This window comes from Catharus ustulatus, chromosome 2 (genome assembly GCF_009819885.2).
Source record: "Catharus ustulatus isolate bCatUst1 chromosome 2, bCatUst1.pri.v2, whole genome shotgun sequence".
Taxonomy (NCBI): Eukaryota; Metazoa; Chordata; class Aves; order Passeriformes; family Turdidae; genus Catharus; species Catharus ustulatus.
The window spans coordinates 42,688,079-42,715,788 of NC_046222.1; the positions used below are offsets into that span (position 1 = coordinate 42,688,079).

The 27,710-nt window shown below is 38.3% G+C and overlaps 1 protein-coding gene across 1 annotated transcript in view; it reads left to right on the top strand.

Annotated features, from left to right (window-relative positions):
• Positions 1–27,710, top strand: part of LOC116992838 (rho GTPase-activating protein 42) — a 156,965-nt gene that overhangs the window by 56,709 nt on the left and 72,546 nt on the right. Inside the window, exon 4 of the mRNA XM_033052847.1 lies at positions 26,582–26,653. Within this exon, the coding sequence (XP_032908738.1) occupies positions 26,582–26,653 (72 nt within the window). The remainder of the gene's footprint in view (positions 1–26,581; positions 26,654–27,710) is intronic.

Below are 27,710 nucleotides of genomic sequence, written 5' to 3' on the forward strand. Positions count from 1 at the left end.
CTTAATTCTTACATTTCTTGCTATTTTTCCAAGTTTTTTTTTTTTGGTTGTTGGCAGGTGATGAATGGCCCCAGAGCTTTTTCTCTCTGGCATCATGAATCAGTGAGATTCCTGACCAATATTAAATACTCCAGGGGATAGTATAAAAATTCTGAAGTGGATAGTTTTGTACTATGCTTGATGAATATTTTTCTTTAGAAAGTCTGCCTTTTTGTATCTAATAATCTTCATGGTTCAGACAGTATCTCATTTTTGTGGACTTTTTTTTGTATTAACTGGATGTTCTCATTATGGTTCTGTATTTGCCCTCACACAAGGGGTCTGATGCTATCTGCTTCCAAGGAAAGCATCAAAATACTCAGTTTCAAAAGCTGTACTTGAAGAAAAATAAATGAGCTGTTAAAACCAGCTATCCGTGGAATGGTACATAAAATCAGATACTGAAGGGCACAGCATGTTGTTGAGCAAATTAACCTTTTCCCTATAATGCAAAGTGCATTACAGATTCCATCAAAAGAGTAAGCAGTCTCCTATCCACAGGGGCAGCTTATTTCTCAATTTATACAGGGGAAAATAACATTGCATATACTAGCACCCTGAGACTGCAGTACAAACACTTGACATTTTGTTTTGCATGGTGTCTCTCTCAAATTGCAAAAAATAGTGTTTGGTGGTGTTTTGATATACTTGGTAACTGATTTCGGTGTTTTTCACCTCTCATTAAAGATTCGGCATTTAAATTAATCTCCTTGGTAGGAGTCTGACGGGAAGAACACTGAAAGCATATTACTATAAGTGAAGAAAAACACCACAAATAAAAGGACTTCTTTGAAGTTACAACTGGTTGTTTATTTTTGTTCCTCCTACTCCCTCTCTCCCCACCATGTTTGCTGCTTAAAATTAATTAAAAGCTCCTAGGTTTAGCAAGTTTGATTTTTTTCCTTAAGATGGCTGCACATCCTATTAGTTATTAAGATAGTGTGGACTATGTTGGTAACTTCTTTGGAAAGACTTTCTTAATTTGTGCATCAGATTACTAATTTGGAAATACCTCTTTGAAATTTCTATTGAAGAAAGATCAGTAATTCAGTACGGAATTTTGAAATTTTCTTATTAAAAATATTTTTACTGATGTTAATCAGTAATATTTTTTCACCTTTTCTTCCTCCTATTTCATACCACATATAGCAGACAAAGTATTTGATATTAATTACAGAAAAAAATCATGTCTTCAATAAAGGAAATTCTACAAGATAGGAAAATACTGATTTCAATGGTTTTGTTAAATTTTTAATTTTTTTTTAAACCATCAGCTTACTGTCCTCTGGCAGTCAGGCTAAGTTTTCCAAAATATTGGGAGAATTACTGGAAACAAGTCACATGCCTTCATAAACCTCTTGGGAAGGCCTAATTTTGAATACTGGCTATATGCATCTCTGGCCAGAAAGTATTATGTGGACTACAAAAGACATAGAGAAAGGCAACAAGGAAGGTTTAACACCTAGAAGCTGAGAATGAGAAGAGAAAGGAGATCTTTTTGATTAGCTTTAATTCAAATAAGTTAGATCAATGTTATTTGGATTTTGATTCATTAATTGAAATTACATCTTTCAGCACACTTGAACTAGTTCTCAGCAACAGGTTAACACCAAAGCCCGTGAAATCAGATTTTTCTTCCTTTTTTTTCGTTGCTGATACAGTTGCCAGTCTTACTTTGTAAGAATAAACCAGAACAAACAGTGCAAAATTACTTGGAGACTATTGCAGAAGCGAGAGTGTACTCAGTAGCATTGCATGGTTTTCTGCTGTGTTTTAGCTCTGGAATGACTGGAGGAAATATGCTACAAAGAATTTTATCTAATTAGCAGTTTGCAGAACCAGCTTTGCCCCAAATCTCAGTCAGTCTTTTGTTCTATCTTCTTTCACCGTCCAAACTGGGAGAGTACTTAGGGGATGTTCAGTAACACTTAGAAGAATATTTCTCTATTCGTATAAATTGCATACCTGTAGAGTGTTTTTTGAACCTTTTGAGAAAAGGTCTTTGCTGTTGTGCTGGTACAAATGTTTGTTTGACTGTGTGGTGAACATAATTGGAGAAGTGATCCAGCTGGAAAAATAATCCCTTTCGCACTAACTTTCTGTTACTTCCTTCCCATCACTTCAGTGCGCACAAAGAAGATGAAGACCTTCTGGGTCAGAATTGCTATCCAGAAGATAGTAATTTCTTTGATATAATTGCTAAAAAAAGAGATACCAGAACTGTACCTTCATTTCCCTGCAGATGTTATCTGTGACCATTAGAGCTCATATCTGAAATCAGGAAGTGATTGGCATATATCTGTCATGCAGACTTCCTAGAGAGCAAATCTGCAACATGATCCTTTGATGGGTTCTTGTTGAGAGGGAACTCTCCATGCTGCTTTCTCCGTTGCCCTATCTTGGGCTAGAAGGAATCCTGTTTGCTGTCTTTCTCTGCACCGCTTAAGTATGAAAATACACATGTTCAGTGGATGTTTCTTAGCATTTGTGCTCAGTTTTAAAAAAAACCAACAGAGTAATAAAAGTAAACAGTTCATGTTCTGTTATCATTAAGGTAGTTTGACATATAACATCTGTATGTATTTCTGAACTTTTCTCAGATAAGAACACATACTAGGCCAGACAATTAGGAGATAAAATTGTGGGTGCTATTAGTACAGAGCATTAGCTGGCTCTTCCAGATAACACTGCATCAGCTTTCATAATTGTCTACTTGTTACATTCCTAATTTAAATCTAGTTCTAATTTTTCCAGTAATTTTCATGATTTCAAATAATTTCTTCCATTATTTCTTTGTGGAAATGAAGAAAAAACAGTCATCTGGGGACATTTAAGTATGATAATTTTTAAAAGATTTTAAAAACTGATCTCAATAGAAACCAGTTGCAACCAGTCCCTCCCACATCCCTTTAACTGCCATCCTCTGGGATTGAAAATACAGGTCCGTGGATTTTTTTTTTTATTTTGCAGAAGGTATAACCAGAATCGTTGTGATGTGCTGTGACACATGCTGTGACAGAAAATGCTATTAATTCAGAATATGTTCAGAATTTTATAATCATTAAGTCAACAGAGAACTTGTTCATGCTTTGCTCTGTATTTCTTAGCAGCTTTTTCTCTGCATTTTTCTTTTTCTTTTGAAAATGTGAGTTATTTCCTGTTGATATGAATGTCCAGACTGCAGAACCATATCATATGCACAGCCTTTTGCACCCTGTCCTAATTTCATTGCCTTTAAAGCCTACCTGTTGAGGAGGAAAGCAATTTGACTTTTTAGAGACAGTCTTTGATGTTTTCCAAGATAGTTGTCACAGAGCTGGTTTGTGACAAAGTTATTTTCTTGTAGTAAACAACTTTGTAAGAGGTGTGTAAATGTAGATCTCCCATGTTGATCTCTGCTGTTTTGACTGGTTAGTTGGGATCAAAGAGGTGGAACTCTTGACTGTCTTGATGGAGCTAAGAGGCTGTGAGTGAGACAGAAGTGTGGAAATAGGATAATTGTTCAACAGGAAAGGAAAGGGGAACAGAAATAAGGGGATTTACAAGATTCATGTACATTCCTTTATGATCTTACATAAATGGTGTTCCGAGCCTTAGTAAGAAGGCTTTGATAATTCAGTGTCCGTATAGTTTTTGCTCTTCAGTTTTCTGCAGAGAATGCAAATAAAGAAAATCTATTTATTTTTGAAAACACCATGTGTTGCAGGAGACTAGTGTTATTGGTTGTTAGCAATTACAGTTTCTCCTGCTTTCTATATTCAAGATATATATTCAAGGTGTGTGTATTTGTACTTGCCTTCATATGGATATACATTTAGAGAATGGTTTGGGTTAGAAGGCATCTTAAAGACCATACTCCAACCCTCCTGCTATGGCAGGGAGGCCACACACTAGACCAGATTGCTCAAAGCCCCATCCAGCTTTTGACACTTCTGGGGGTGGACCATCTGCAATTTCTCTGGACAACATATGCCAATGTCTCACCACCCTCAAATTAAAGAATTTCATCCCTATATTTAATCTAAACCTACCTTCTTTCACTTTAAAGATATTTCCGCTTGTGCTGTCACTGCCTGTCCTTGTAAAAGGTCTCTCTCCAGCTTTACCTTGCAGCATTTTTTCGTGAGAGCATTCACAAAGTGAGATTGCTTACTATTCCCAGTTTTGAAGAGTCTAATGGAGAGGATATGAAGTGCTCTCTTCATTAAAAGTACAAAATGAAGGGTTAGTTGGAAAGCCTCTTGCTACTTCTCATTTTATAAATCTAATTGGTTCTCAATTCAAATGCTCATTCCATGCAAGCATTTCACTGCATGTAGTATAGTATTGCATGACAACACTTCTCAAAGTTTTGGGAAGCATTCTGTGAGTAGCGTGGCTGGAAGGAATTTATTTTAAAGATGTTTTAGTCTTCCCAGAAATGTGGTATTTGCAATTTCAGTTTGTAGATTCTTTGCTTCCACCACAGTCACTAGGTGTCTTTTCAGATGACTGTTGACAGAGAAAAAAGAGAGAAAGATAATGAGTATTTTAAAGGAACATGAGTCCTGGATCAGCCAGCCTTATAGGCTTTAAGTTTTATGTGTTTATATTCTGACTACAGAGGGAGGGAATGGAGTTGGTGGTAGAAGAGGATACCTGCAGTACCCATTACTAACTTGTAATCATGTCAGAGCATACTTCTACCTGACATGCTACCAGTTTCTAAAAATTTTTAATGGATTCTGAATTTATCTTAATTTCTCCTGGAAGTATGAGAAAAGGCGCTTCATTCCTACAAACTTATTTTTAAAATTTCCTTCATTTAGTCTCATCTCCGGAATGAAACCACTGTATTTGTTGTACTTATTTAATGTCCTGGAAATGTGTTTAAAAACAGAAAACAACACAAGCACTTTATGTACCAAAGGGTGTGTAGAAACAAATATGCCCTTATTTAAACCAAACAAACACCAGCCAAAGCCCCCACATTTTCACAAGGAAGCAAAATATTCTCCCTTGAGCAATCTGTGTAATCTGCATGGGCTCATAGCTGTGATACATACAAAGGTGTTTTATTTAAGTATTCTCTGTTAGGATGTTGTTTTAATATTTGCAGAACATTTAGGTTGCCTTTATTATACTTTTCAAGTGTCTTCAGAGGCTTCAGTTATTTTTATTTTGAGAAGCTTTCTTGGATATTTTTCCCGGAACAAGTGCTTTTGCTTTGAGCTAGGACTGAAACACATTAACAGTTTTGCTCTGTTTTTTTGGCAGCCATGCTAGTTTATTATGTACCCACTTCACAAAACTGACCTGGCTAAAAGCAAAACAAACAAGATATTTACTGTTTATTTTTCAACCATGGTGCAATAGACTGTTTCAGTGTCACAGCAACACAGGACAGAAGAAGAAGTCAAAAACAGGATGAAGGGGCATTTCAAGATCAGCAAACTGCTTAAGCTAACATGACCACCAAAATAAATGACTACAAATCTACTTCTTGGTGCAGTACTTGTTGCAGCCCTGCTATTACAAGTAGGAGGCCGGGGAGGAGGAAGAGATTAGTTTTGTAGAGTTAAAAAGAAAATAGAGTAGAAATCTGGAAGCCACGTTCACATGGTTCTGAGGAAAGTTTTGAAGGATGGGGCCACAGAGTCTGGTAGCCCTAACGATTAAAATATTGTGAGAGCTACTTCTTTGGATAGCTGTTCTTCAGTAAAAGCTACTTTCCAAACAATATTGAGTTGTGTTTCCTTTCTGAGTTAAGTGAAGGTAGCCCATCCACCTTGGCCAAATCAGTAAAATATTGGCCTAATTTGTTGCCATATGGCATGTCATGACATGATCTCCTGGAGCTGATGTGAAATTCCCACTGAAGCCCAAGTGTCAACGGCCAGCCAAAGCCTGCAGAGGGGTCTGGCACTGACCTGAGTCTCCTCCTGTCCCAGGGCCAGGCTGGGGCCAGCGCGGAGCCAGGAGTGGCCACACACAGGGGTCAGCCCAGGCTGCCTGTCCAGCACCGCTCCTTGAGAGCACTGCCCCGCCAGCTGCTGTCACACTGGACCCAGCTTTCCCACCCTGTGGGTAAAGGCCATTTTTCACCAGGGATGCTATCAAGGGGCAGGGAAGCAAAGGTCTAGTTGGTTTCCCTAAAGGGCATCCAGCAGGACCTCAGGAGGGGCGACCTCTGCAGCTGAGACCACTTAGCAACACACAATCCCATTTTAGTAGTCACAGTTTAAAGAAACCAGTCTAGCCCTTTCTCTCCCCTAAGCTGCCTCTTACACTGTATTGAGGCCTTTTTACAAGCTAGATGAGAGCTTTCTAAATTGACTTATTTTATTAGTTGTATTTGTGTGAAAGCAGAAAAAAAGCCTAGAAAATCTGAATCTTATACTCTTTCTAGACCTTTTGCTCTAAATCTCTTGTCATACCATGTGTCATGCCATGTCCTGTGTTCCTTTCTTAATATTGTGTTCTGTTCCAAACATGGCCATTTTGAAGTTTCACTAATGATAACTTATAATTTATAATTTATAATTATTCAGCATTTGAGCCTTAAATAACATCTGAACATTCTTCAGTGTGTCAGCTACCAGTAAAACTTTGTATGCCAATAGCATGGAGGAATGGAAAGGTTTTCTATGGATCCTATGTCTATAATGGTTCCCTTACCTCTAAGTAGTTTGCATCTGTGGCTAACTTATGTTTCTTCAGATATCTTAATTGTTCATACACGTGCTTTTGTTTCCTGAAAGGATACATACTTCCAGTTTCAACATTAACAGTTCCTGGGCGTAGTACCATTACAAACAGCTAAGCTGATTTTGGCTTTATGCCTGGATGTGTCCATTCACAAAGTGGTTGTTAAAGCAAAATACAACTTCTAATTACATTAATCTCTTTGAATAGTTAATTTTCTCAGCACCAACTTCTTCTTGTTATTTTTTTAACAACCCTTTTTGGGATTTGGTTTTGTTGGTACTGAAGAGATAGCAAATAGTAGATAGAACCATGTCGGTATCCAAACTATCAGGAGCGTGTCACAGAAGCAAAGCATTGAACTGTTAGATTGCCTTCCTCAGTGGTTTATTTCACAACAGCTGTGCAATGTAATGCAAAGTGATTCCTAATAGTAACAGATAGTAGACCTATTAACCCCACTTGTGCAGTTAGTGGCATTGACCCGTGAAGACCTGCAGTGTCTGTGAATGTGCAAATTAGTTTTCATACTAGAAGGCAGCACAGGATGGTCACAAATAGTGCAGGGCCAGCTGTAAAACAGCACAACTTGGCCTGGCCGTTTGAGTTCTCACCTTCACATAAGAGCAGCAGACAGGTATTATGTGACTGCTTACACAGTCGCTTAGTCCCCTCAGCCACCACTTAGCCACAAATAAGGCATATTTGCTTCACACAGAAGTGATTGCATTGATCGCTAAAAGAGTAAGTAGGTACATCAATGATTAAGACCCCTCTCAATTTGAACTGTACACCTTCTCAAGCTCTCACTCTGATTTGAAACTTTTATTTCTTTGTCTGGGAAGTGTGAATGCTGCTTACATCATCTAGCTAAGAAGAGACAATCATCTGACAGGAAGAATTTGGGAGAGAATTTAGGCTGAATGTCAGGAAAACTTCCTCACGATAAGCTGCATTGTGAAATACATTGCCAAAGAAAATAGACTTTACTAAGGAAAATGTCTAAGGCACAAACTGAGATTAGGCCAAGTGTTGAAATATGCAATCTAGAAACAGAGTAGGTATTTTATATTGCTCAGTGACCATGCATCCCTCTTAACCTGGAGCATGGTGAATCAGATTGTCATTAAGTATCTTTCAGTAAATTATTTCAAGGGTGCCTGTCATGGTAATAGGCTAAGAGTATGCTGTATTTCTCAAAAAGACTTTCCACACTCTTTTTCATGATAGGGATTATGGGGAAAATGGGGAACAGGCAAAAGTTGGACAACATCTAGCAAACCTGCTTTTCTGGTTGAATTTAAGCATAGTATCCTCACCCATGACATTTGTCCCAAGAGCATTTTGTGTGAGGCTCTAAATAGCTTGATTTCAGTATTTGGGAACCCAAATTTCTGTGAAGAGTTCTGTAGCTGGCCATTTTTATTGCTTGTTTATTTGAAGAAAATCAGAGCCACTATGTTAAATATAACATTTGTGGCAATTTGAAAAAAATATTGACATTCTCTGACAGATTCTGCGGTATGAAGAATCTAAAAGAAAATCCTGGCTTCAATAAACATTCCTGCCAACATCTTGGCTTCCTTGTTGAGTTAACCATTTGCTTATTTTTATGTCTCACTGCTAAACTTCCATTTTGTTTATTTGTTTGTTTCAGACTTCAAATTTTGAGGTGTTTGTTCTTGCTTCTGACTCAGAAGTTGTTGCTTATGACATCCAGCCAATCAAACTCTTGATCTCTTAAAGAACAGCTTGTCTATCTGCTTTAATGTGTCCAACTTTGGTCTAGGAAGAAGGAACCTGCAATCTGACTTTCTGGGTTTTTTTTAAGGAAAGAACATTTAAAGGCAGTTTCAGGAATTCTGACAAATGAAGCTTTTCAAAATAGATGTTGTGATAAGTCTGGCAGCTCAACATCCCTTAAGGAATAATCTACACTAATTAAATAACATCAGTTTTACTTTTCATGGAAAGTTAGAAAGTTCTTACTTTGATTAGTTAAATGTTTATTTATTCTTTTATTGATTTCCAACTTTCCCTTCACATCCTGATGGACCTCACAAGGAGTCCTGTTCGGGGTACATTCACTCCACTCTGGAGAGGTTTAGTTGACATCTGCACAGTGAGAGAAACAGACCTGGCCACAAAATTAACAGATCAGGATTTCGAAAAGCAAAGAGACAAAGTAATAAACATAAGGAACTGATTTGGGGTAACTGTTAAATAGGTCTAACAATTAAAATGTCTTGAAGGTTTAAAATAAGCTTTTTGTAGACTAAAGCTTTTTTATTTGCTAGGATTTCTCTTAATCAGATAATTTCTCTAATTGTTAATGCATTAAACAAAAAAGTTTAAAAAGCCACACAACTCTCCACAAAAGCACAGATTCCTTCACTTCTGCACTTCATAAATTGAAGACTCTCCCCTATAAAAGAAGATTTGGTTTTGTTCTGTTTACTCATTCTTCATGGGAAAAATTGTTCATGTGATAAATGTTTAAGAAGGTAAGGATACTTGTAATATCCTAAAATATCCACATTTACCAAAGTACTCAATAGAGTATTAAAAATGTTGTGAAGTGTGGTATACTTGAATTTTGGATCAGTTTTTTTCTTAATTAGTTCTGTGTTCCAATTATGCTGTTTCCTGTGTTTATGTAGCCATTTCCCACTTGATAATATGTAATGTAAACATTCAAGCTGAGAAATTTTTTGGTTTATTTGGAAAGCCATAAAGGGGGGTAAAACCAGAAAAATTTTCTTCTGCTGCCTATCTGAAACTACATTCTCAAGCTCTTTTCCTTTCAGTGTGATTTGAACTCTTAGCCTAGTCAAGAGACACGTACTGTTTGTAGTAATGGTAGTGATAAAAAGATAAATGCCCAGACTTGCAAGTACACTAAGTACACTACTGAACTGTTTTTCCTTCAGTGTTGCTGTGCTTGTGGTTGCTTTATCTTTTACAGTTTTTGCTGAATTACAGTCCATGAAGTAAGCTGTAAAACAAAATGGTATCTCTTACTGGATGACTAGCTACCTACCATGACCATATCCATTGCTGATTTGTGTCTTCTAAATATTTTCAGAAGGTTGCTGAAGAGAAAAGGGGCAAAAACCCTAAGCCACTGTTTTGGTTTGTTTTTGTGGGGTTTTGTTTGTTTGTTCTTGGTTGGTTGGTTGGTTGGTTGGTTATTTTGGGGCTACTTTTCCCTCTCATTTAACACCAGGTAAATGTTTTCCTCAAAAAGGAGGAAACCTGTAGCTTTATTCATCTTTGTAATAGTGCATATATCAGAAAATTCTTCAACATTTTATAAAATGTTCCCATCTATGTAGGAAATTTGCTGATGAAACTTAGCAGCAAGTCTAAGAGATAGGAGAGGCTGTGAGTGAGAGGAGGCAGAAGGAGCACATAACAGATTCCAGCTCAAGTTATTAGTGCCAATAGTGACAGAAACCCTACGGAGCTCTTGCCCGCTGAAGGAAAAACAGGAATATGGGACACAGAAATCAAGTCTTTGAAGTGTGTCCTTGTGCAATGGAAGAGTAGGTGGCATGTGTGGTCTTTGTTATGTGAAAGGATTTTGAGGGAAAAGAAAGCACTGGCATATCCTCAAACGAAAGGAAAGCACAGGAGGATACACAAAAATGGAGCCCAGGTGCAGTGAATTTGTCCCAATATATTATTTTCTAGCAGGCTTTTACAGTAAATTAGAAGTTATAAAAGTCACTTTCCTTTTCAACTTACTGGCCACTGTTTTCTCTTAATCCATTAAAAACTCTTGTAGGGGCAAGATGTGAGTACTTCTTTGCATAAATGAAAAATACTGGAGCACATGCTTCGATGTACAGGGCTTCTGCATTTGAATTTTACCTTACAGTGGTCAAGGCATTTGCAGTAATTTCACAATTACAAACTGCACCTGATTATAAACCGCACTTCTGGGGTGTCAGCAACGTTTCGTTTTTCCTCCATATATAAGCCGCACCGGATTGTAAGCTGCACTTTCATTCGCAGCGAGGATCCACGTGCAACTTTCGCAAAGTTGCCAATTAGTAACAGAATCGCAGGATTGCAGGGTTTACTGGCTCGGGGCCATGCGGGCTCGGCCTGGCTTCCCTCACCACTGCTGGGGAGCTGCCCCGACACGGCTTCCCCCTCACCCGCTGGCCCCGGCCCCGCTTCCCCACAGCCGCCGGGGGTGACCCTGGCCCTGCTCGGGGCAGAGCGTGGTCGGCTCAGCTCAGGGCTGCTACGTGCTTGCATTTCCAGTTGGCAAATTTCTCAACTTTTTTTTATATATAAGCCGCTCCGGAATACAAGACGCACTTCCAGGTACGGACAAAAACTTTAGTCAAAATTGTGCGGCTTATAATCGTGAAATTAGTCTGTGGGTACTCATAAGCAACCACATTCTCTGTGCTGTCTACCCATTGCTTCTGCTCTCGTGGGAAGTTGCTGGGTGTCATTTTGCTCAGTGCCTGCTCAGGAAATTGTGTTTGGTAATGACTAACATTGCATTAGAGTAAGTCAATCTACTTAAACCCACACATCAAGGAAGTGAGTGAAGATAAACCAGTTGATGCCTTTTGGCTTCTAATTTCTGAGCATACTGAAGATGAGGCACTTCATATGACATTGTCTTAGGACTTTGTCAATACCTAGAACAGGAACTTTTCAAAATATATTCATGTGAGAGTTTTTGAGTGGATGAAAACATCTTAGAGTCTGATTGTAAATGTATTTGACCTTCAGGTTGACCAAGTTTTTTCATTTTCCAAGTGCTCTCTTTCTTCTGTGTATTAAATGTGATAGTATTGGAGTCCCTCCTTCTAATTGATCACATTTAAACATCTTGCCCTTCAAGTTTTTGACAGTGAATCTTTGTAGCTGAGCTGAAGGAGTGATGGCAAGTCTTTCAGCAGGCACTGCTCAGGCACATTTGGTATTTTCATAATGAATTCAGGTGTCCCAGTTTTGGTATTAGTTTTGAATGCTAGGAATCTTGAGTTCTGCTTTTTGCCTTTAGCACACAGCAGGAGCTATGTTATTTACAAGAAGGGCAGTCCATGCTGTATGAACCCTCCAGCTGTTAAAGATTATTAAATCATGGAGCTAGGATGTAGCTTGTGTTTGTTCAAAACTCAGTGTTTAGAACTGTGCTATAATGAAAATTTCTTAAAATTTATCTGGGCACCCTATTTTAGATGTGCAGCTGTGGCCTGAAAACATTAAAGATTGCTTAATGAAGGTAATGTTAAAGGAATTTAGTTTACAATTCTGTTGATCAAGTTGCTTGAGATGTGACATTCTTTGTTTTCAGATTGGTTCAGTGGTGCTGTCAATAGTAAAATTTAAATATTTTATGCTGTCACTAAGGTAGTAATCCTCTCAATACAGCAGAGTTTTCTGAGCAACCCTGGATAATTCTGATACTTCCCTACACATAGCCACTACATTTAAGAACCACCAACACCTTAAATTTTTCTGAGAAGCTAACAGGGTAAAAAGGGATTTGAACATTAATACTCCTTGCATAATTCTGTCAGCTTTCATATACCATCTCCCAGAGCACATTGCAGAGCCTTACTAGGAGTCAAGAAGGTCTGAGTAGTCACTGTGAGCTCCTCAGTTCGTAGAGAAGATGACATCCTAAGTTTCACTATCAGGATGATGCATGGATGCTGCAGGTTTATTCCTCTGCTGCTGTTGAAGTACCCATGAGCAGCAGCTGACACAGTAGGACCAGCAGGCTGGGACTGCCTTCTGCAGACACTGTTAGTAATTCAGCAAAGTACTTTTCCTTGCATGCACTTCAGCAAAACAAATTTCAAACAGCACTTCCCTCCAAACTTTTATTGCTAATGAGGGCCCTTTTATTCAAATCCATTTCTTGGCAAGGTACATCGTGAGAGGAATGAAATCAATTTTGTTAAAAGTTACTGTGGGAGGGCAGGAGCAGCATTGTTAAACCCATGTCTGGACAATTCCCTTGGTACCGTTCTTTGCATCTTAATTTCCCCATGAAGCCCAATTTACAACATGCCAGTATTTACATCTTTATTCAGTACTTGTAATACTTGATACGGAGTTTGACATTTGGAATAGAGTCTTGACACATGAGAATAGCTCTGGAATTACTTTTGTTATTTTATTCAGGCTACCAAAGGGAAGGGCAGAAGTTAAAATTTAAACTTACAGTAATTTCACGAATACAAGCCGCAGCAATTTGACAAAAATTTTGGTGGAAACCCAGAAGTGCGGCTAATAGTCGGGTGCGGCTAATATATTAATAATTTTCTGACATTTACAACCCCAGACGTGCCAGCCAGAGTGCCGAGCCAAGCACCTGCCAGTAAAAGCCGGCATTTCGCAATTGTTACAGTGTTACCGTGTTGCCCTGGCTCCCTGCAGGCAGCACGGGGGGGCAGGGAGAGAGGCGGGAGAGCTCTCTTTGCTCCTCTGCTGCAGCCCAGGGGAGGAGGGGGGGGGGGGCGCCGCCATTGCTGCGGCTCGGGGAGCCGACGGGGGGGGGCGCCGCCATTGTCGCGGCCCCGGGAGCCAACGGGGGGGGGGGGGCGCCGCCATTGCCGCGGCTCCGGGAGCCGACGGGAGCCCTGCGCAGCCATTGCCGCGGCCCGGGGGGGGGGGGGGGAAGTGCGCGCCGCCATTGCCGCGTCTCGGGGAGCCGGCGGGAGCCCCGCGCCACCATTGCCGCGGCCCGGGGGGGGGCGGGAAGTGCGCACCGCCATTGCCGCGGCTCGGGGAGGAGGCGGGGTGCTTTGTCTGCGCCCGCCGCCGGCGCCACGGGCGCGGGAAAGCTCCGTCCCCGCCCGCCGCCGCTGCCGTAGGAGCGGGGGAAGCTCCGTCCCTGCCTGCCACCGCGGGGCAGCGCCGACCCGGGGTGACCGCGCCCAGGGGCAGCGGCGGCCGGCCCCGAGCGGCAGCACCGGGCTGGACCACCTGGCCCCGTCAGCGGCCCCTAGCGGGCGGAGCCTGCACAGCCTTAGCTCAGCCAGTAAACCCCGCCCTCCCGCGGTTCTGTTACTAATTGCACGCGGGTCCTCGCTGCGAACGACAGAGCGGCTTATATTCGGGTGCGGCTTATCTATGGACAAAAACCGAAATATTTGCCAACACCCAGAGATGCGGCTTATACTCAGTGCGGCTTGTATTCGTGAATTTACTGTAATAATTTTCGTATGATATTAAGGTTTGAATTTTTACTTTTACCACATCAACTACATTATAAAGAATAACCGTTATGAGTTTGTTTGAGCCCCTTTTGTACATAGATGTTTCATCTGGGGACTGTCCAATGTTTCAACACAGGACCCCTTTGCCATTTTGTATGCTGTGAGTGGGAGATGACAGATAAGTTACGTGCTTACTCTGAATGCTTTAAAATCTAAGATCTGATTTCCTTCAATTTAACACGTGAAACTAGTGTGTGTGTTTATTAATGGTCATAAAACTAGCCATCCCCCTTAATAATTCAGCTGGATTTTTTTGTCTTGATACTGACCTCTGGCATTCAATTTCTTGAGACTATTATGAAATACTAGCACACTCTCTTTTTTCTCTTATCAACTGCTGCTTTTCATTTCTCCATTTCCACGTTTGTCTTGTGAGTACTTTGTGTTGCTTTTTCAGAAGGCTGTGTGCATTTACTTTGGTATTATGTGTGGATCATAGCATCTAAAAGTATTAAATTTTTAATGCAATCTCTTATTTTAAAAGGTGCTATAAATGTAATTTTTTGATGTGATTATTCTATTTTAAAAAAAGAATATATTCTAAAGGTCTGGTAAAAATTTTAAGACATTTTGAAGGTTACCATCACATGGTTTTCCTATTGTAATCTAAGTTTATAAAAATCTGTTAAATATGATGGTAGCAGGAAAAGATACAGTTTGGTCTTATTTGGATTAAATAATTGAGGTATTTAACTTGTTTCTTCATTCACCTACCTAAAGAAAATCAAATATAGCAGTCTTTTGAGATTTGAAATAAAACAAAGAATTGTGAGAAAAGAGAGTATCTGACTTTTCATGTGGAGCATACACGTTGAATATGACTGCTTTCTGTAATCCTTCTTTTTCTTAAGCCTTGGTTTTGTGCATCTTGAAGATGTAAACCAGAATTAACATAAAGGTCTGTGTAGCAATTTCACTTCAGCAGTTCCCAACGCTTGAAAGGCATCCAATATTCCTCCTCAAACAAATCTGCTTTCTGAAGGCAGATGCCATTGTACTATATGCTGTAAATAATTTTTAAGGCATAAATGTCCATAAAATGTATTAGACATCTCATTGCCTCTATGTGTTATCAGAGGCAGTTTTTTCACGGTGTGATGCAGCAGGTTTGTAGCCTCTGACTTTAATCCTGCTTGGAGTGATTGATAATATAGGTCTGCTACACTTTCTTAACTCAGTGGGAAAATCTGAGCATCAGCTTTTAAAATGTAAAGGAAATTTGGTTTGGCAGACCAAACCACTTAGTGAAGGATGATTATAAATGCAGTATCTGTCCACATAAAAATGGTCGGAATTGAGTAGCTTCTTCTTGGTGCTGTTTAAAGTCATGCTTGAAGCATTAGTGGTCCAACAATGCCCAAGAATCTTGTGTTTATAACCAAAACAGATTAGCATACAAACATTAAAACTTAACTGCTGTAAAATAACAACAGTTCTGGGATTTTAAATATAATGATATTTTCTCTTCATAAGGCAAGAAAGATGTATTAAGCTTACCGCAAATTCTCAAATAGGGAATTTAAAACAGATGGAATGAATATTTATCTTTTCCCTCCAGAGAAATCACAGACAATGAATACATTAGGTGAACAGGATAATTAAAAGGAAGTAGCATTAAAAATAAGTATTAAATGAATGTGTTGATAATATACTTTATCTAAACATGCCAAACACCATTTTGCATCTTTAAAAACTTTTAATGTATGGAAATCTTGTTGCAACTTTTGCTTTCTTTTGCCTGCAATGATAAGTTCAGTCATAAACAACCTACCTTATTATGCAAAACAAGAACTACAGAGATGCATTTGAAACTTACTGCTGTAAATTCATGGTGCAAGTATTTTCATCTAAGTTTGTTTTTACCCTTCCTCACAAGTCTTGTAAGTCACTGAGCAGTATCTACAGAGTCCAGTCTTGCAGTCATTGAGAATTGTTTCTTATGGTTACAATTCATGAAGAGATGAACAAACTAGGAAAAAGAATTGTAAAGTACTTGAAGTCATTTGTAAGACATGCTGCGTCTTGTATAGTTCCACTAAATATTTGTTCCATTGGGAAGCTCTGGTGTGTTTCTATAAGATATTGCCAGTGGGTAACAAAAAATAATTCTGAAGCAGCACTGAGTGACTAGAGTCAGATGGTAGGAACTTCTGGCTTCTGGTGATGCAGTTTTTTCTGTTGATTTCCATGCTCAGCTTCTCTGAGCTCCCTGTGTGAGCCCTGTCTCTGTCAGACACCAATTAGCTGCCACATTCTGGGGTCAGCTGGTGAATCTGGTGTCTTGATGCCCGTGAATGACAGAAAGTGTGAGTAGTGGAGGCAGCGTGCTGCCAGGGGATGGAGGGCCGAATGGTTATTTCTGAGGCTGAGTGACGTCCGCTCTGAAAGAGAAGTGATGTGAAATGATAAATTTGGATTTTGACAGGAAAAATAACCTAGATCAGATGAGAAGTTTTGATTACATACCTGTTTCAGTACTGCACATGTAATCAGTTGGTGATAAATGTAATAATTATGCTAGAAATTAATTCAATAAAAGGAAATCAGGAGTTATTAAAATATTACTTCGTGTTGGGATTAGACTAAGTCATATTTTGTATGATGTAATATAATAAAATCTAACTCACGTGATCCCTATCTAGCATGACGATAGAGTTAAAATTTTACTATTTTTCTTTTTAACTCTGAAGCAAGTGATTTTTTACACTATTTCATAGGTTACAGTGCTTTGTTAATTTATTCTTTATCTATTTTGGAGTATGACTATATTTGTAGTTCATCTGTTTGGTTACATTAGACTTGCCATATACTTGCCAGTCTATACTTTAGACTGAAGTTAATGCGACAGTAACCTTTACCGAATCCTATAATGTCTGTAATGTTTTTGCTGTCTCTGTTGAATCTAGCTGCTTTCTGCTGAATGAAAAGCAAATCTTGCCCAGCCCCAGATTTCTTTTGTTTATCACAGAAAACTTTAAATGGGTTTGCAATATCTCTGAGGGAAAGTAGACTTCAAGCCCAGTGACCCAGACATTCATTTGCTTTCTTTTGGAAACTTCTAACTACTGTTGTATTAAACCTTTATAATAACATCTACACAGAATTACCTTCTTGTAAGCAGATTAACAAACTTGAGTTTGATTGCAGACAACCTTGCAATTTCATGATGTGATGTATCTTGTCTGAATGGATCACAGGCATCCTGTGCTTATTTCTCCCCATTGATTGGGAAGAGAAGCTTATGTGGCTGTATCAAGTCCAGAGACCATGGATATCTAATGTTGTGTGACTGAGCTAATTGCCCAATAAGTCCTTGACATTCTTTGTGCTGGTGTTACTGAGATGATAATGTCATCTATTGGATCTCGCTGTTGGAAGTGCATGAACTGATTTATTAGGGAACACCTGAAGTTCCAGATTTTGTGTGGTAGCTGTTACTTGAACTCCAAAATACATTTTGTCTTTTTCTTTTATCTTAATGCCAATACTTATAGTTAATACTTCCGTGTTGTTCCTTGGCCCTAAAGCAACTTAACCAGTGTTAGTACAGCATGATCTTAAGGGCACAGGCTTTCAGAGTCATTCATAAGGCTTGGTTTCCTGGAAGGACGAAGGGAACTTCTGCTCACAGCCATTGCAGACATGAAGAATATTGGTGATTCCTTCCAAGAGAATCAATGTTTTAATGAAAGGTTGTACCGGACCTTGGGATCTCTAAATGCTGAAGTATCATAAATATTGTCTTTTGCCATAAAGTTTGAGCTACCACAAGAAAAGGTAAGATGCCTGAGGATGATTTGCTAGGTACTTGACTGAGGATGATTTGCTAGGTACTGTGACTCAACTTTGAGACTGCTGGACTATAAAGTTAATGAAATGTGTCTTGTATAAATACTTCATTCATGTGCTGATGTAATGAAAGCATTTTAAACTTAATTCTTTTTAATTACATACTCTGTTTAGTAGGATAGTTGGTAGTTGAAAAATAGGAAAAAAAAAGCAGATGGTGCAAGGGAGTATTTCTAAAATAATGTCAACTCATTCCTGACAATGAGCTCCCAAAATATATTGCTTATGAACTATAACTATTTTCTTCCTTGGCTGATACTTTTGAGGAACAAAGGAAACTACCAAATGGGACAGAGATTGAGAGCCTGAGAGGACCTTCTGGTATTTGATATTCTCCCCAACTTACAAGACGAAGTTCCCTATGGTTAATGATCACAAAGATAGTCACGGTACTCTCTGCATGGCTTGCTTGTTTTTATAATGTGTTTAGCAATCATATTAGCTTAAGTGGGACTGTTTGTTCTCTGATTTTGTTTGTTTATTTTCTTTTTTTTAAATTTGTTTTTTTCCTTCAAGTGCAATTCTGGGAGTAATTCTTGAATTGACTTCCCTCTTTTTTTTTCCATTGTACCATTAGCACACAAAAGGGTACAAGTACAGTCCCTGGTGCTAAACATGCTTTCAAGAATGATGAAATGTTTCTTTTCCTTCTCAGCTCAAATATGTGATTTTTGTTAGTACTAGTCTCAGTTACAGTTGATGTGATACTCTATACTTAATTTGCCCTATAGGTTATCTGCACAGGAGATTGGTGGAAAAAAAGGCAGAGTTCAAATTAATGTTGGTAGGCTGTTAACTTTTCCAAGGGTCTTATTCACCTGGTAGAGGAGAGTGAATAAGCCATGAATATATGAGGGTCTGTTAGCTTGTTGAATTGAAGGGTTTGACAGAACTGAACTTCTAATTTCAGAAGTAATTTTTAAATATTTTTTTCTCTTCTCCTCCAGTTTCTAGTTCAACAGCTTGCACTTCTTGGAGTTTGCTTTTTTGTCTTTTTCCTTTGGAATTCCTGGGGTGTTACCATAGTTAAGCATAAGTCACAGAAAGGACAGTGGGTCAGATTAAATGCTTGGGTAATTGTTGTGGGATTTGAATATATATTGGGGAAATAAAAGGTGGAGATCTCTTGCTACCATGGAATTCACAGTATCCTGAAGAAGGAAAGCTTCATGGGCAGAGGGCTAGAATGAAGCGTGAGAACAGTGGCCCAGTGTCTCCAGCAAAGGAGTCCTGGAGTTCTGTATGGACTTAAAGCAAAACTGACTATGAAAGTGGAGAGCTCTGACAGTGATAGGATCACTCTTTCATGTACTACCCACTGTAAGTTTTCTGTGCGAGAAAGTTTTGAGCTCCACGGGAAGATTTGGGTTTCATCAGGATATGAGTGAGATTATCAAAATTCCATTAAAAATTATCCTAAACTATCACAGATATTAAGATCTTACCAGCAATTTCCTTTACAAGATAGTTGTTCTATCCATAGTTCTCCACAAATGAAGTTGTGTGCTTTCTGGTAGATTTTTCCTCTGTCAGAGGGTTGTTCAGCCTGGAAAAGAGAAGGCTTTGAAGGGATCTTCTAGCAACCAACCTTCCAGTAGTGACAGTACAAGGGGAAATAGATTTAAACTGAAAGAGGATCGATTTAGATTAGATATTAGAAGGAGATTCTTTACTGTGGGGATGGTGAGGCACTGGAACAGGTTTCCCAGGGAAGCTGTTGATGCCCCATCCCTGGAAGTGTTCAAGACCAGGTTGGATGGGGCTTTGAGCAACCTGGGTGGTATCTAGTGGGTGGTGTCCCTGCCCATGGCAGATGGGGAACTAGATGATCTTCGATGTCCCTTCCAACACAAACCATTCTATGATTCTGTCACTCAAAAAAGTGGCTATAGAACCAGTTTCTTTTCCAATGAACCCTAAAGGATATAATTTCCTAGATGAAGGGGAAGTTCAGGATCTTCTGATTCATATAGAAGACACAGCATCTGTACTTGTCTAACTTTGTCAGTTTTTCATAACATGGAAAGAGAAAGAAGCATTGATGGGAGGGGGCTTAGAGTTAATATTCAAGCATTAAGGTGCTATGACCTCAGGACACAGAGATAAAAAGATCGACCCTTACTTCTCTGAGATATTTTTCTCTAAATATGGTTTCTTCAAATGAAACTTCTATCTTCCTTAATTTCCCTGTAACTTACTATTTTTGGAATAGTAAATACTTCTGAAAGCAGAAAAAAAAAAGAATCAGATGGCAAATACTTGAAAAGGTGAAGATTTCAAATCTAGTTTGTCCACTCACTCATAATTAGATGTTCTGATAGAAAATTGTATCAGGAAGCCTTCGTTTACCAAGACCTGTATCGAGTAATTGCACAGTCAAGATACACAAGACCCTGAAGATTGGCTCAGTGGGTCACAGCTTGGTGCTGATACCACCAAGGTTGTGGGTTCAGTCCCTGGATGGACCATTCTCTTAAGATTTGGACTTGATGATCCTTGTGGCTCCCTTCCAACTCAGAGTATCAGTGATCTGAAATTATGTTTGTAATGTTGGTTTTAAAATATTATATGTACATACCATATTTTTTTCTATGTATATCTACACTGCATATCAATGTGTACTTTTTAGAATATCAATGTTATGTTTAAAAAGCAGATGGTAGATCTGAGTCAGATTCTTCATGAAGACTGACTTATTTGAAGGTTGGCTGCTTTTTTATCTGCTTGCTCTGTAATCACTAAAACGGAAAAAGCTCCTGAGGACACCTAGCATCTGAAATTCTTCAGTTGTTCTTCAGATGAGTTCTGGTTTTCCTCTGATGTTTTGTGAGGACTCCATATGGGGACTGGCCTTTTTGTGTTAAAGGCAGCCTTTGTGCATATTCTCTTGCGTAATTTTTTATTATATTAACAAACAATCACTTCAGGTTTGACACTACAGTAATGTACTTTTAAACACAAACAATGCAATATAGAAAATCGAAGTTCACTTGAAAATACTTGAGAAAAAAACTGATCTAGTGGAAAGCATTGCTCCCCATGACAGGGTCTGGTACCCGGTATAAGGTCCTTTCCAACCCAAACCATTCTTTGATTCACATGTATAACTGCTCCCAGCCTTGACTAGCATGTGATTTTTAAGCATCCCCTTGTGGCAATGTATTAATACCACTTGATACAGCTTTAGGTTTTGGTAAGAAGCTGAATGTTGCATTACACATTGTACGTGGAAGTGTCCAGCCTATGTTAATAATCATCTGTAGTTAAAACTTTGTGTCTTTTCAATCACCTTTAGCATCAGCTTTACCTTAAGTGGCAGTGGTAGTGATATTTTTAGGAAATTAACACAAGCTTGGATAGTGTTTGATGTAATCTTTTTTTTCTTTTTCTTTTTCTTTTTTTTTTAAAGGTGAAAGGTAATAAGATAAACTTCAAGTATATTATTTGTCTTTAAGTATGTGATTTGTCTGTGTAGAGTTTTCTGTACAAAGCTGTAAAAATATTTGTCTTGCTAAGGTCAAGTAGCTACAGGCATTGAAATTCACAATATTAACTTTGTGTAATATTTACACATTTTAACTTCTAAAACAGAAACTGTGCACTTAAATACATGACTAGTGTTTTATCATGGCATGTTTATGTTCTTTGTAGCATGCAATTTGATACATAAGTTATACAAAAGCCTGGTTGTCTGTATTTGGTCTCAGCTGTTGTATTTGAAGTTGTATTGATTACGGGCCTCAGACTGAAAGAAGAGATATTTTGATCAGATGTTAGGAATTGTTAGGAACTTAAGATTTAAAATTGAATTATATATTTTTGTCTAGTAGAGAAATATTTTTCTCAATTAGTAATGCATTACTGTGCATATATTAGCTATGATATTTGTTGCCCCCTTTGAATTAATTTGTTTTTTCTAGAAGTCTTATACTGACATGAAAAAAAGTTAGTATTTATCAGCATTTAGAATTTGTGAGTCATTCAGTATTTCAGGGAAATGAGTTCTATTTGCCATGTGCTAGTGAGGTCATTCTGTGTTGCCATGAAAAGTAGTCATAGCAGATTTAGGAACAAAAAGTGTTTTTCCAAGATACACTATATAAACCTAAAATTTTTTCATAGTTAAAATGTTTTGCTATAATTCAGATAAATTTAATAAAATTCCTAATTCTGTTACTGCAAATGTATCTCACATAAGTTGTTGCTGTCTTCTTCTGGCAATTGGTAAATCTGTTAAATCAGTTCTTTCTGTGACCTAACTAGTCCTTATCCCTACAAATGAAAATACAAAACTCAAAAGGTATTGACTGTTCTTGTTACTGCAGTTCAGCTCTGTAGACACTGAGGTGAAGATAAAAACCTGTAAAACAATTCAGGGCTTAAAATTTCTGTTTGTATTATTAGTATGTAAAAATTAATTTGCAGCTTCATCAATGTTTTTAGGTAAATTTCAGTTTCTATCCACTGGTTCTACCAAAGTATAATTATAGATTGCCTTGGGTTGGAAAGGACCTTAAGTATCATCCGGCTCCAACTCTCTACCATGAGCAGGGTGACCTTCCACTAGACCAAGTTGCTCAGAGCTCCAGTCAACATGGCATTTCACACTTCAAGGGATGGGGCATCCACAGTTTCTTCTCTGGGCAACCTGTGCCAGTGTCTCAACATCCTCACAGTAAAGGATTTGATTCTAATACTTAATCTAAACCTATCCTCTTTCCATGTAAATCTTTATCTACCTTCTTTCAGTTTAAGTAAAAGAAGAATGCTGCATGTACAGGCTGTATATCATTCACTCCCAAATTCAGAAAAATCAGAAAACTAATTAGAAAAGTCAATCAAAAAATAATGTCGACTTGAATTTAAGAAAACCTAGAAATGGAAATGTTCAAATATGTTTGCAAAAAATATATTCTTCCCTTTCTAACACTATATAATAATTATTGATTTTCTTAATGTTCTTCATTCTAATGATTGAAAGTTTTAGTAAAAAAAGAAAAGTTTAAAAATTGCTAGCCCAAAAAGTCTTCAAATATAGATGTGGAGTGTGATATATTTTCTGTGATGTGCAAAAACCACAGTTTAATCTCAGTATTGGTGCATAAATTCAATTTCACAGCTAACTTCTGGAGAGAAGGAGGGTAGGTTGGAAAAGTAGATGATCATGAGTCAGAAAAGACAACTTAAGTGGCTTTACCACATTGTCTTAAAGGCTGTCAGAGTGTACTGAAATGTTGCAGCTATGCAAACAATTATCAACCTCATAAGTTGTCCAAATTGCCTTGGAAAAAGTATTTTGAATTTTTAAATGCTTCTTTTTCTAATATATTTTACAACTTCTGAGTGGTTTTGGTGGTACTAATTTCATGGTGCTTTTATCAACAAGTAGAGTTAACTATAACTAAATGGAATTATATATACCAATGATAAACATCTGAAAAAGTTTTATAGTTTAGAAAAGTCTGTTTCTTTATTACTGTATCTAATATAGCTCTCCCAAATGTTAAAGTAATATTCTGATATTATGTCTGCTAATACTTGTCTAGCATCTTAATTAAAAAAAGACTGATGAACTGTCAGTAAATTAAAATTGTGTTTTTCTTTTTCTTTTCTTTTTCTGGAGAAAGACCGTTGCTTTTGCCAAGCAAGAGAAACAATCACGTAATTTGATTGACTTCCACATTAACTATGCTGAGCACTGGAACTGTGTAACATTCAATAAGTGTTAGATCAAGGGAATGTAACTTCTCTAAAGGTGTATAAGCTTGGAAAAGTTAAGATCCATATTTTAAATGCAAGATGGATTTCTGAAGTTGCTGGTTACAAAAGCTGTTGCAGTCTTTTTGACATTTGTTTGCCTTTTCCCAGTGTCCCTCGTTTCAACCTAGCACAATAACTGAGTAGGAGAGGGATTATCATCTTGGCAGGAAAAAGTTACTCTATTAGGACCACACAGTGAAAATTTCAGATTATCTAAAGCAATCAGATTTCCATAGAAATGGCTGTGGGAGTATTGGATTGCTACTTTCACAGGACAGAGAAGAGTGTGTGTGGGGAGGCTGTATGCTGATTTATAACCCTTAAGAAGGAAACTGTAAGGTAGTTGCAGTGATAGTAGTTGACAAAGAAAGGAAATTAATAAGTGAATATGTAAGGCAAAATTTCTTCTTTCTCTATAATTGTCACTTTCCAAAAGCTAGGCAAAACCTGGTAAAAAATGATGGAAGTCTTTACACAGTGGAGCATTCTGTATTTTGTAATAGTGACTGTTGATATGCATCTCATGAGATTTTCTTATGTCCTTTGCTGCCACACTCTCCCTCCTCAAAACCAAAGTCTATTTCTTGCCTAGCTCCTCATTTTGCTGGGAGATTAATTTTCACAACAGGGCTCTTGCCAGTAGAACCTTTCAGCCCTGGGATGAGTTTGCAGTGTGTTCTGTTGATGTGGCTTAGCAAATCTATTCATCTATTCAGAGGCACAGGCTCCATCTAGATAAAAGCCTGGAAATGCCTACTGTCCATTCCCACTTCATAAATAACTGTGTATTAGCATTGTGCTTCAGCCCAGCAAAGCCACTTACTTCTCAGATGAACCTTCTCAGTTCCATGTGCTTTCTGTGTATATGCTCTTCCATGGTATTTGAAGCAGGATGCTCATTTTCCAAGATGCTTCATTTTTTTCGCAGCAACTTTGAGTGGGATGGGCAGGAATTGTGCTTCAGTCACTTCAACACTACCAAGGGGACAATAAATGCAGTGAGGTCTGGTGTGGCATGGAGGCTGCATGATGCATGAGTCAAGGGAGGGGCCATTTGGCTCCACATGGGGCTAGTTTGACTAGCAATTATTAGCAACAGGACTAGTAGTGAGTGCTGGTATCAGAAGTAGCTACTTAATAATATACATATGTTGTCTTCCTTAATTGAACTGTGACATATTTAGCAATGAATCGGAAGGGCAGAAACTTATGTTGGGATGTGGGGAAAAAAAATACCTGCATCCATGTTTCCATACCAGTGACTGCAGCGATCATTTGTGATTTCTTTGTATGTTGCTAAAAGCCATGTACATGCTCTATAAGCTATCAAAACTTCCAGCTGCTGCTTCCAGGCATATGCACTGCAATTTTGCTTGATGGTAGGCAAATCATTTAAGTTTTGCACTGCTTTAGTGATCCTTGGGATTGATATTATCTTTTGCTAAGCATGTGCACTTTACCTCGCAAAAGGTGTTGAGTCCCAGTTAGATTGCTGGATGATGGCTAAAAATCTGTGTATTATTGGTAAGTATCCACTTGAAGTAGTGGAGGTAGTCTGGTCCAGTGGAACTGATGGAGGATCTTAAATGCAATGAAAAATTCCTTCTCATCCTCTGTGCCTGATTTTTGTTTTAAAATGTAGCACATTTTGATCATGGTATCACTAAGCATTCCAGTGTTGCCATTGCTGTCTTGGGCTTCACTTCATAAGGATGTCAAAGAGATTCTCAGCTTCTTGTAACACTTTGCCCTGCTAAGAGATGTGATGATTCTGTGGTATTTCCAATTGTAATGTTAGGTTTGGGAAGAAAGAAAGTGTGTTTGTATTTCAATGGATTTATTCTATATAGTTTTTATTGGAGCATTTTGGAAAGTTTTTGTGCTCAACTGACAATGTAACTTACCAATTACTGTTATGGAGGAATCACATTTGGCTTACGTGCATGTTAGCTTTGCCCAGACCACTAAACCTGCCAAAGCCCAAATGATGAGTATTAGTAAAAATTGTACTGGTGAGGAGAAAAAAAAGCTACTTGTGCAGAAAACCCAGAGTTTTGTCTGTAGTCTGTATGATAGAATATTGTAATGGTTTTTATTGTACTTTATTTCTGATATGTTGACAGTTTTTAGTTTCTCTGATTTTCATCAGCAAAGTCAATTTAACAGATTATTCTTTTTGTCCCTAAAAGACACATGGGGAAATTATGCTACCTTTCCTTGGTGAGTGGCATGATGGCTTGGCTGCCATTTATATTCTGCTGCATGTGTGTTTCCAGACTACAGACTTCTTTGGGTGATTTCTGCTGGGAATGGGTTTCAAGGAGGAGTTCCCAGGACTGGATTTATACTAAATAAACAGAGGCCATGAGAGGAAAACTGTATTTCATTAAGAACTCTGGTTTAGCTTAAAGGGATAAAAATAGCTGTGAGACATCTCAAATTAGTTTAAAAACTAGAAAAGTGAAGGAACACAATCTAGAGTATTTTTAAGTGCCCACTTACCTTTTTAGAGTTCTCTGCCACACTCTCTTCTGTTCAGTGTACCTAGGTCTATAATCCAAAGGGGTAACCAAAAAGATTCAGCTGTCAAAGTTTCAGATTCCATAAACACAGACTTTTTTATTCAGTGTTCACATGTTTGTCGTCTTTGTTTTGCCAAAACATATTCCTCAAAGTTTTCGTTTTCTATTCTGGTTTTAAACAAGATGGAAGAAATGGAAGTTAAGTTCCAGAAAACCTTCTGCATATTGGAGAGAAAATTACTGCATCTTCCATCACAATTGTTTAGTTATTTATAAAAACATTCTCTAGTAGACTAGTGTACGTGTGTGTTGTATGCTTTGTGTAAAGAAAACATGATTACTTGCCTTGTGCTCTTACCAGAATGTTTCGGACATGCATTTTTCAGTTTTGCACATTGGCAGAGTTATAGTGACTCCACTTTCTGCAAATACTCTGTATTAAGAAGATATCTTTTATGTTTAACTTTGCAGATCCAGAATGCTAATGATGTGTTAATAGCACCACTGGAGAAGTTTCGAAAAGAGCAAATAGGAGCAGCAAAAGTAAGTGTCTGGGGTTGTTTTTCATTTCATGTTTATTTGAGTTTATCAGTGTGTTTTGAAGGCTGGACTGAAAATAGGCATTTTCTGTTCAAACAGGCTTGATGCTATCCTCATTAATATGTTAGTAAATGATACTAAATTCTTTGCTTCAGAGTAGGAGACAATTTAGAAATGGAGCTTAAAGACTGATAATATCCGTAGAGCACAGCTCTTGCTACTGTTGCACATTCCTACCATCTGGCATCGGGTTCCCCTTCTGATGTCTGCATTTACATTATGCTGCATCTTGGGTTAACCCAGAACCGCAGGGAGGATTCAAACAGCTGCTTTGAGTCCCTCAAGAGGACATTGTATAAAGACAGGAGACAGTTTCAGCCTGATCTCTGCTTCTGCTTTCCCTCTCTTCTTTACATGGCTGATGCAGTGCTGTGGTTCATGTTCATTTTGCCAGAGTATTCGTCTTAATATTCTCCAGTGATTTTCCTATGGTGGAAGTGCTTCAGTTGGCAATTTTATCTGGTTCTTTGGTGTTGGGTGTTATATCTGTGTGAGAGAGACAGTGCAGGTTGTCTATATCAGGGTTTAGTAGTCAGCTCAGGAAATCAGATATATTGGGGGAAAATATGTTGGAGTTAACTGTTAGTCTAGAGGAACTGTTTTCAGTCTGATCCTGAATTTTTGAGCACTTGTTGGTGACTGCTCTGATCACAGTGTCTGGGCTATGCATGGAGGCTGTGGTAATCAGTTAGAGGTTACGATTAGTAACTGTTCCTTCTGTCTACAAAAGTACGCTAGCTCTGAAACATTTTTCATCTTATATTAGTACTCGTAAAAATTTCTGGGAAACCTTCCATTTGTAAGGTTAAAGAAGTGCAAGAAAAAGCTCTCTGATGCTGTAGGTGAGGTTCTGTGCTCAAAGAAACTCAGAAGAAGAACAGAGCTATTGGAAAGAGACACCAAAACTTTATGCTTCTTGTAATGCTGTTGTGAATGTGTAGCAAACACATGGGACTGCTTCCACACAGGAACTAAATAGATGTTTGTGAAGAATTTTTAT